The sequence below is a fragment of the Nymphaea colorata genome, chromosome 2, assembly GCF_008831285.2.
Source record: "Nymphaea colorata isolate Beijing-Zhang1983 chromosome 2, ASM883128v2, whole genome shotgun sequence".
NCBI classification, from domain to species: domain Eukaryota; kingdom Viridiplantae; phylum Streptophyta; class Magnoliopsida; order Nymphaeales; family Nymphaeaceae; genus Nymphaea; species Nymphaea colorata.
In genome coordinates this window covers 20251432-20262866 of record NC_045139.1, presented here as the reverse complement: position 1 = coordinate 20262866, position 11435 = coordinate 20251432, and the positions used below count along the sequence as shown (strand labels likewise).

Sequence of the window (11435 nt, the reverse complement as noted above, 5' to 3'; positions counted from 1 at the left end):
ACAACAAAACAAAAAATAAAAAAATCGTTGGAAATCAGCTGGAGTCGCTGGAATGTTCAAAAGAGGGAATCAACAGTAATTGGAAAAAATGGGTAAATCAGCAAAGGACTTTTCTATTGAATGTTGGGAGTGTCTAGTTGGGGCATGAGGATGGGAAACCCATTGTCTAACCAGTAGGTTGGCCAAAAAATGGTGTGAAATCTGTGGAAATAGAGTATGAAAGGCATCAGTTGACGATGGAGTTGAGTGACCTACCTGAACCAAGCGAACGTTGAGGAATGGGAGTTACTACCTGAATCAAACACCCCTTAATTGCCCTTTCAACACGAAGGTCTTAAACCTAACCACTCGGTCTGATTCCCATAGCAAGCATGTCACTAGGTCAAATGTTGAGAGCACGTGCCTACTGGCTACAAATTAAAACACTTTTTACTTTCTCCATTTGAGCATATAAGCACATGAAGAGATTTGCTGGATGACCACCTTTGGACGTACAACAATGACAAACTATGTAACAAGAAATATTTTTTGCATCTTATTTCACACATATATACTTATTTAGGACAATACAATGCTGACTTCCTGGCAAAGAAAGTAAGGACAGTAAATGTCAATACATTACTGATGGACATAATGTACAGAAAAGGAAATATTTATTCCATCTTATTTTACTTGGGAGCTGCTTTAATTATTTAGACACGTACAGATGTACTTATTTAGGATAATATAGTAGTAACTCCCAAATGTCAGAACATGGAGATAAGTTATCTACTTGTACAGCAAAACCTTTCTGCCGTTGATGGGTTGGATAGGTCTGGCATTTTGCTGATATCCCTGCAAGAACAATCAAACGTATGTATATTTAGGATCAACTTATAAAAACGTCTAATAAGAAGCAAAGTTTTGACGAAATGCATAGAATATACAAACAGCTAAGTAATCACTATGTGTCTTTGAAACCAAGGATTTAAAACCTCAGTTGAACTTGTAAGGTCTGAGATGGGATCATCTTAAATCACCGCCCTGAATGTGAAATCTGAGGCAAAAGGATAGCCTTATACATATAATGTGCATTATAGCCCCTCCTAGCATCGAAACTCAAAGTAAAATAAAATTCAATGAAGGTAAAAGTTGCCAGTGATCAGTAGTCCGATTCAGATTGGTATAGAAAAAGTGTTGGTTTATCGGCCAAAAAAGAATAAAATAAATTTTTTATGACACAGTATATCAGCATCACCAATGTTTTGCAGATATTACAAATTTTTAATTAATTTCAAAATTTTGTTATTTATTTATGATTTCAGAAGGTTTTTTGCTGAATTAAAAATTAATATTTTGGCAAAAATTTACTTGGAGAAACTTAGAATTATTGTCATAGCTAGGTTAAGTTTTTCTCTTCAAATGAGCTTTGAGAAAATAAGATACTTCTATTATTGTCTTTCCTCTGACAAACCAAATGGTTTTAATTCCGTCACGATCAGTTAGTTATAAGAAAATGTTGGAAATGTTTTTTTCTTAAGTTCTTTCTTATAAGTCAACCAACTGTGATATACGAAATTAAATATGATTTTTAACAATAGAATTTTGCTTTCTCATCAATGGAAAACGTTAATATTTTCATTAAAAAAAAGACCTATATATATATATATATAAATGGAAGAAGCACTTACTGGGTCAACTGCTACTTGCAATGCCAGAATTTGATAGAGGGCCACGCTTTGAACCTATGGTCACATGGGAAAGGAAAAAAAAAATGTAGACTTAGAATCTTTGGCATGATTGCTGGTTCACTTGATTTGTGGGGAGCAAGTGAACTCTTGAACTGTGCAAATTAAATTCAGCCGCATCTTGAGAAGTTATCCAATTAATTGTTGCTTTTCATTCTCTCTTTAATCACAAAATTAATTGAGGGAACCAATTTTCAAAATATTTCACCATTAATTGCGATTTTTCATTCTTATATGGGGTCATTTTAATTTCCAGAGTCTTTCAGAGCACCCTGAATACTAGAATCATGGTCTCTCTCTCTCTCTCTCTCTTATGTGTCCAGTACTATAAGAAAAAACGCATGCCATGCACGCTTGTACATAGTGCATATTGGAAACAGGGAAGTGAAAAAGGCAGGAGTAGTACTTACGTCTTTCATGACAGTCCAAAGTACACCCTCAGTGCAGGGTGGGGTGGTAAGGGAGCCCATTGTACCTGAAGTAGCTGTCTCCGAACCCAATTCCAACATCGTAGGGATCCACCACCCCGGCATTTATAGAGCTAAGATTCCGGTTAATTGATAGATACAATATCTTGTCAACTAGCTGCATTAAAGGAATTAAATAATTAATACAGCCACATTATAAAAAAAAATAAGGATCAAGAGAAATTAATTAAGAACCTCCCTTTTAATAGAAAGGATCGTCCATTGCTTCAGAAACGGACTCCGTTGGATGAGTGTATGTATTTATATACAAGGGTGGAGGCAGGGGGGACGACAGAGGCCATGCTCAGACTTTTTAAATTTCAAAAGTTTGCATGCAAATTTTATAAATTTTAATTTAACCTATATAAAAATATGAAAAATTATATTAAGAATCTTGTTAAAATTTTGAAAGTATATTTTAGTCCCTGAAATATAAAGTTCATGGCACCACCCTTTTTTATATATATATATATAAGGGACAAAAATCTGACCCTTTATTTTTTTGCTAAATAAAATATAAGCACCCAATATATTTACAAAAAATTATTCTGATATAAAACATGTTTTGATTCAAGTTATTTTTTGTTAAAAAAATTGGATTTTTTATTATAAAAAAGGTGACGCTATAGTAGCCATTTAATTTTTGCATATTATAAAAACACTATCAAAATATGCAAAATGACTAAATGAATATATGTCTTATATCGACATATTCTTAAGGTCATATTGGTAACTTAGATTGCACAAAAACACCTTACAGATCAAAGGAGTGATTTTTGTTCCTCACCTACTGAATTGGTTTTTATCATAACTATTCAAAGTCATCCAATACATTCATGAAGGTCATACATTTATCTCGGGCCACAACCAGTAACCTAAGTGATTCTAAATAGCTAGAGTCATGATTCTATCACGATTCTATATATATATATAAAATGAACAAGTCTAGCTCAAATTGACTGAATCATCCGATCTTTAGATCGGTTAGCTCAAATGCTGTTTTATTTTATTATTTTATTATTATTTTTTAACATTTTCTCTCAAACTGATCTTGCCTCCTTCCTTTCATCGACTCCCTCCCACCTATAACCAGGGCCACGCGCAGAGGGCCTACTGGGTATCGGCGGGCCCGACGGTGATGGCCTTGGTGGTATAGGTCAAGAAGAGGAAGGGAGGGAGAAGATGGGTGGACTCATACACCGTCTTTTAATAAAAATGAAAGAGGGAAGAGGGATTTGGAGAGGAAAGGGAGGCCGCCACTGGTGCCTTTTCCCCACCGTCAGTGGGCTCACTGGTTTCTGGAAAAGGTGCCGGCGGCTCCGGTGCTTATGGATCAATAAGGGGAGCGAGGCAGGAACTTGAGAAAATCGGGCAATGGAAGGAAGGTCGAGGAGAGAGAATGTGAAAAAAAAATTAAAAACAAAGACGACAACATCTAAGCTATCTGATCTAACGATTGGACTGCTCATATCAGCTATATATATATATATATATATTAGGTGAGGGGCTAAAACGAATTCATTGAAATGTGATCTTTTAAGGTGTTTTCTTTTTTTTGCAATCTAAGACCAATATGACCTTAAGAATAGGTTGATATAATAGTTGATCATTTTTCATATTTAATAGTGTTTTTATAATAAGCAAAAATGACTGTCTCCTATAGCATCAACATTTTGATAATAAAAAAATCCACATTTTCATAAAAATAACTGTATCAAAACATGTTTTATATCTGTTGGATTTAGTCATCCAAGGGAATCCGTTTCTCAAGTAATGGACGATCCTTCCGTTCCCATAAGAAGGGAGATGCTTTGTGAATTTCTGCTGATCTTTCCTGGCCCTTGTGAAGTTAATTAGATTAACGGCCAGCATTCAGAAATTTGTTAAGCGTTACCTTCCCAAGAAACTTATCACTCAAGAAACCAATTCTGTAGGGAATCCCAATCACTGCTATCCTTCCATCTTCGCTCCTATGGACCATATGCATCTCCATGTTGTAGCTGAAAAAACCATATGCATGTCAGGAGATTATGAACACCAAACAAATTAGCTGTAAGAAGTTAAGGAACAATACTGATATCCGACAATTGATCCTCTATATACAATACATTCATTAGAAACCTTATCGATAAGGACACACGCACACACACATATATATATATATAAAATGACCCGATGGACTCCATATGTACCTTTTATTATTGAAGCGATGCTCAGTAGGTATGTGCCAATGTGACTGATTCAAGAAATACTTGGTGTTTCCAATAGTAATGTAGCCTGCGTCTTCTGTCCATTCAACCTGCATCAGGCATGCCATGCATGAAACACCACGACACGTCATCAGCTTATATGACAGAAATTAAGGAGAAAAGATAAAAGGGAGTTAAGACAGAAAAAAAAAATGGAAGAAGCCTTAGTACTGATCATACACTGATATCATGGCGTCTGTTCCTTAGAATAGCACGGGCTGCCTTGTAATTCCTTTTCAGTGGCCCCAGTTCTGGAGCAACTATGGCATCCTTGCTTTCAATATCAATGGGGGATTGCATCATTCCTTGTCCACAGGTTGTCCAGTTTGGGAAGTTGAGCTCCCCCCAATGTTGTGGCCCTCTTGGGCTCCCTTCTTCATATTCAAACACTTCTTCTGTTCATCATTTTTAAATTTACGGCTTATTTGACCATGGATATTTCAAGCTAGCAAAGAAATTAATTAGGGCAAGAACGTACTGCCTGCATGAAGGGAAAGAGAGAGAGAGAGAGAGAGAGAGAGAGAAGTTACCACCTTGAGCAAAGGTGATGCATGCAAACAAGAGCGCACCAAAAAGAACAGAGAGAAGGATGAACTTGGAGTTCATTGCCATTTCTGAGGAACTCGCTCACCTACGTTGCTCTGGTTGGTCTATTTAGCGTTGAGTTGAAGCCCTTTTATAGACAGTGACGACGTCACGTGCTGATGCATATGGACTGAGCAACTACCTGCTTTAAATTAATATCCGGTTCGAGTTTGAACCGGTACAGAACAAAAGTGATCACAGTAGAACGACACCCACTTCCAGTGTCGTTGCTTTGGTCGGAATTATAGAGCATGCAACAATGTATACGTCCGTTGAGGGAGGCTGATCGAGTTGCGTGCAGTGCACACAACAATTATGCACTAAAAAACGAAGAAGGGAGGTTGGGGGATATCAGATTTTTTTCTCTTAAGGAATGTACACTTTAAACTTTTCGGTTACATTTGTCCCTCTAACAATCACTGTTGGCATCAGGCTATCCCAAGGCTCAACAAAGCCGAACTTAGTCTGACCTGAAGCCATTGGCGGTGGCCTAAGCCTGACCCACTTACCTATATTTGAAAATCTTAACATTTCATATTTTAATATCTTAAAAACACTTGGCGACATGTTAAGTGTTTCTAAAGCAGTCATCAGCCATACAGAAAGAGCTTCTAAAAGAATCATTGGTGATGTCCTGAGAGCTTTATATATATATATATATATATATATATATATATGAACAAAATAAAAATGTGGTGGTAAATTTTAAGTATATATGTATATATATCGGGCTACCAATACCCAACTCAAGCCAGCCCAGCTTGCTGAGTTTTTTTCATCGAGCCGGCCCAAGTGGCAAATTGCCAACCCTAGTCTAGCCTATCACAGGCTGTGTACCCAAATACTCATACTCATCGAATGTCCACCTGTTTCTCAGGCTGTGTATCCTTATTTTTACTTTATTAAGGGCATTTTTGTCATTAAACTGCACAGGACTATGCACGCAACCACCAACCATATAAATGTGGATTGATGTACCACACACATTCCTATTCTCTTTCGTTTTTCTAATAATCAACAAATTGAAGTTGGGTTTGGTTATTATTTGGATGGTTTATATATATATATATATATATATATATATATATAGTGATTGGTAGAAACCAAACCAACAGAGCAAGGACAAAAATCAGACCCTTTAAATATGATATTTAAAGTTTTTTAAATTTAAACATACCAATATAGTCTTATAAATTAGTTGATCCAAAATATATATTAAGTTGATCATTTTGTGAGCTTTATTATTGTTTTTATAATAAAAAAATGAGTGGCTCTCATAGCATCCACATTTTGATTATAGAAAAATCAACATTATTCGTAAAAGCAACTAGATTCAAAACATGTTTTATATCAAAGTAGTTTACATAAATATATTATGATGTTTATATTTTATTTAAAATAACTTTTTGGCAAAAAATTAAAGGTCTTGTATTTATCCATAACCTAAGTGTCTAGTTTATATATATATATATATATATATATATATATATATATATAAAAGAGTGAGAGCTATAAAATAGAAATGCATAACAAAATTTGGGAACAAGAAGTCTCCTATATACAAGAACAAGAGAGAGAAAGAGAGAGAGAGAAAGAGAGTGATTGGTAGGTCCTATACTACTAAGTGAGGGACAAAAAGCAAATTGCTTAAATGCAATGATTAAGGTATTTTTTTTATAATCTAACCTTATAGATATGATCTTGAAAATCAGTTGATGAGAAACATATGTTAGGTTAACCATTTTTACAATTTAACCCTATTTTTATAATAAATAAAATTAAAATTGTTCATGTAACACCAAAATTTTGAAAGTGGAGAAATCATGATTTTTCTTAAGAACAACTTAAACTAAAGCTTGTTTTGTATCAAATTATTTTTTACAAATGTTGTTTGTATTTTGTTTAAAGTATTCTTTTAGCAAAAATTTAAAGAGTTTGTGTTTTATCCCTAAGTAGCTATCTGGGATCTACCAATTTATATATATATATATAAGAAAATTGAATTGTGAATCTTTTGAAAGTCACTCAGCCATCTAATAAGGACTGTCCGATCAAATGAACTGTTACGAGAAAAACAAAAAGAAAAATGTGATGGATTTTTGTCATCTAATATTAGTTCACATATTTTTCTTTTTGTTTTTCTCTCAACCATTTATCGCTTTATATAGACAGCCTAGCTTGTGGGGTTTGTTTCCGGGAGTTTTGGCGGTAACTATCACTTGTGGACGTCAACGGTTCAAACAAGATCCCTTATTGGACTCGAACCTAGCAGCTTAGTCGGACAACGTAATTTAACTCCAAACGGCCAACGATTAAATGCTCATTCAAAAATGGATGAAGCCAAAGTTGTGAACAATATTTACGCACATCTTTAGGATCTTAATGGAGAAAGAATACATTTTTTCGTTTGTATTGCATGTGACTTTTCCGTTGGCCAATTGTTGAGAAATTAATTGGGAAATGTGTAAAGTCAACACCAACTTTTTAAGCGACAACAAGGACACGCTAAAGCTTGAATTTCTCTCCTTTGACTGCTATATTTAATCACTCTGGATTTGAAGTCCATGGATCTGATGTTGATCTAACATGGCATGCTTTTGCATTGCTGACATAATAAAAAATTTATAATACGATCCATCACCCATCAAACTAACAAACCTAAAAAATCTAACCTAAGATCCTTATTTTACTTCTTTGCATTGAGAAAAGGCTAGCTTTAGAATTGGAGGTGAAGGGTCCTACCTTCCAATGCAAAGCCCGCAGGAGATAGGGCTCCCTCCCTTTTATTGCTTTAAGAGAAAACAAATACCCCAAAACAACCTACACTACAGGCAAGAGGGTCTCTAAATCATCCAAGGAATTTCAAACACAACGAATTTCTTTGGGCCTGCAACCATACCTATCTCACTGCATCTATAAAAGACATTATCAAACAAGTTCTGCAAAAATTCGATGGTAGACCATCTTTGATCATCCACAGCTAGTCCAACAGGAGGGTCGGATCTTGAATCTATGGCTCTCAAATCATGAGAATCTCGAATCAATGGCTATCAAATGCCCCATGATCTTGAATCTATGGCTCTCAAATCACGAGAATCTCGAATCAATGGCTATCAAATGCCCCATAAGGTCTACTTCATAGTACTTAAAATTTTGTCTCCTCATGAACATTCGATAAGATTTTGAATGCTCTAGTGTAAAATTTCATTGCAAATGGTGTTTCATGCTTGGAAGGCTCCTTTAACTGTCCTTTTTTGTTTTATGATGTATTTCAAAAAATAATAATTTGTTGTAATAATAAAATTATATCCAAAACAAGTCAAATATCAGAATGTTAATTATATTATATTTTTATTTCAACCTAATCTACAAAAAATAAAAACAGATACCTAGCCGGTTCAATGGAGGAACTGTCGATAAAGAAATTAACATCTTTCAACTCAAAAGGGTGCGCATTTATTAGTAATGACATCATCAGTTTTTCTTTCAACTTGAAGACAAGGATCGTGAATAGCAACCATTTTGTTTCAACATCCATCTATAAATTTAATGGCGTAGAAAATTATTAGCAGTGGATAGTCCTTAGCCCTACGTAAACAGAAGAACCTAATCGAGAACTATAGGTTCCATTCATGAATATAACTTAAATAATAAAAAAAGAAGAAAACGTAGTCCACGGTGGCCCACAAATAGTTTGGTTGAATGATCACCCATGCACTTATATTAATTAAAAATCTGTAGCCACAGTTATCTCGTCCAACAAACTTTGGCCTTCTATTAAAAAAAAAAAACCTTTCAATTTAAAGTATATTATATTATATATTAATTAGTTACGTTACGTATTATTTCATATTCCATCACTAAGATCCATACAACTAAAACTAAGAATTCCGAACCAAATTTTAATTAAGAGGTGATTATATTTAATCATCAGAACTACTTCAATATCTCGTTTTTATTCACTATCCAAGTCTTTGAAAATCTATATTAGTTCTTCTGCTTCTTTGTTTAGAGTAGTTCTGGATTTGAGATCCACGGCGATCTAGCTCTAATCATTGAGGACCTGAGATCAGCAGATTTAAGTCCAAACTCTTCGGCCTCATACCTTATATCATCACTTTTTTTTTTTGTTTTTTGTACATGTAACATGGGTATGAGATTCATCGTATATTAGGTTAACTTCAGATCAACTTCACATTTGAGGTTTTAGGTTATCAAACATTATCTTATTAACATATAAAAGGTGGATTCCTAAATGAAAGTACTTTTCTGTTGTTTCTCTCTCTCGCCCACCCCATACACTCACGCATACATACATCTCACCTCGATCAAACGAGTTCTGTGTGAATGCCTCACTTCTTTTCTACAGGCTCTTGTGGAATTGACAAATGATGGATTTTTTTTAATATAAGTTTGTTGGTGAAATTCATCTATGACAATGAATTTGCTCCGATTGAGGTTGTCAAAATCGGTTCCTGAATCGAATGGAAAAGGCAAAAGAAACAGTGAGTCGATGAATCAAATCAAAATCTTGATAGTTTGTGAATCGGATTGGTCAAATATGTTTTTTATTAAAAATTAATCAAACAACATTTAGAAAAAAAATCTGCAAAAAATAAGAAAAATAAAAATTAACGTAAAAGCTTTGTTGTTTCCCAAAAAAATGATAAAACAAATGACTAATCACTAATGACCAAATGCAATAAGAATAAGAATCTCGATATATTTGATTTGGATTGGATATCTGACCAAACCATTCTCAAAAAATCAGTTATGGAAAAAAATGTAATTTTCGATTAAGAAATCGGATCATATTCGGATTGAAGAAATGTCACTCTCTTAGATTCATACATACATAAATATCGAATCGGATTCAGTTGCAGATTCATATCAAATTTATTTTTAATCAAATATCACATATGCCATGCTCTTACATTTTGAAAATTGGCCAAATTCAGTGCAAATTCTTTAAATTATCACCAAAGCATGTACCGAAAATACATTTGTGCTAATAAGTAAATGCGCGGCCATAGAAGCTGGATGCAATGAATAATGGAGGTTGAAGTTGAAGAAACAGAAACGTGGATGCCTGGAAGCAGTTCTCCAAGTCGTACGCTCAATGCAGTCACGAACGCAGGCCAAGGATGAGAAAAAAATAATAATAACTAATGGGAGAAAAAAGTCGCGTTATTTTTTTTCGTTCTGGGAAAGGTCCGCTTAAACGGCGATGAGGCATCGTATGAACTTTTTTGGAAGGTCAGAATCGGGCGATTCACGTTGAAGGGGTCGACTCGATAACTGTTCAACCGATTCCTAGATAAATTGGCCGATTTTCATGGTCCGCCAAATCGGCCACAGCGTCAAACGACTCAAACCGGCAAACCGCTGATTCGGTAGATTCAGGTCAATTTTAATATCATTGGTTTCAATTGGTATGTGTATAGTAGAAAAGTATTGATCTTGACACGGGCATCGTATGGGCTATTTTGCTCGAGTCTCAAAAAAAAATAATTATTTTCATATTAATATTTTAGATAGATTCTATTCATTTATATATTAATATCTTTTAATATCATTTGGCATAAAAAAATTAGTGTTTTTCTATTAGCGGGCAGGTCCTTGAAGATTTCCCTTTAAAGTTGATGACCTAGCCGTTAATTTTCAAAAGTTGAGCAGTGGAATGTTATTTTTGCCAAAGTATTAAGTGCCTTTTTTTTTTCGCTTTTTGTTACGAATGCATGAAGAAAGAAATTAAAACCTTTTTTCTTTCTTATTACGATATGAGAGTTTTTCACTTTGCCAATTTTAGACAGAAAAATGAGAAAATAAAACTTTGAAGGAAACATATTCAAGCTTGAATCTCTTTCATTCAACTGCTTCCAATACACTTAAGTTTTTAGTTTATACAAAATTTTGTTTCCTTGGAGAAATCTGGTAAACTTGGAACTTCTTTATAGAAAATATTCATTGCAAATAGTGGTCACAGCTCGGATGGCTCCTTTAACTATTTTATTTTTTTTAATTTTGTGATGCATTTTTTTAAAAAAAAGAGTGGTTGTAATAATAAAACTATATCTAAAAGAAGTCACACATAAGAAAAATATATTTTATTTTATTTTGGACCCTTAATTTACAAAAAAGAAAAAATGATGCCTAGCTAGTTCAATCGAGGAACCAGCAGAAACAAATTAACATCACTCAACGTAAAAGAATTTGAAAAAAAGAAAAAGACTGCATTTATGAGTAATGACATATTTAATTTCAACTTGAAGATAAGAATCGTCAACGGCAGCCACTTTTGCTGTGATGTCCATTTATAAATTGCACGGCAAAGAAAACGAATAATAGTGGGTTGTTATTAGCCCTACGTAAACAGATGAACCTCATCAAGAACTACAGGTTTCATA

At 34.2% G+C, this 11435-nt stretch overlaps 1 protein-coding gene across 1 annotated transcript; it reads right to left on the bottom strand.

Annotated features, from left to right (window-relative positions):
* Positions 1-762: 762 nt before the first annotated feature.
* On the bottom strand, positions 763-5077 carry LOC116247491 (dioscorin DB3L-like). The gene is made up of 7 exons (XM_050076319.1): positions 4977-5077; positions 4624-4838; positions 4387-4493; positions 4089-4194; positions 2138-2312; positions 1671-1724; positions 763-834 (listed from the first exon to the last, which is right to left on the bottom strand). The coding sequence occupies exons 1-5, from the start codon at positions 5053-5055 to the stop codon at positions 2166-2168; spliced, it is 654 nt and encodes a 217-aa protein (XP_049932276.1). The 5' UTR covers positions 5056-5077; the 3' UTR covers positions 763-834; positions 1671-1724; positions 2138-2165.
* Between the last annotated feature and the right edge of the window lie 6358 nt (positions 5078-11435).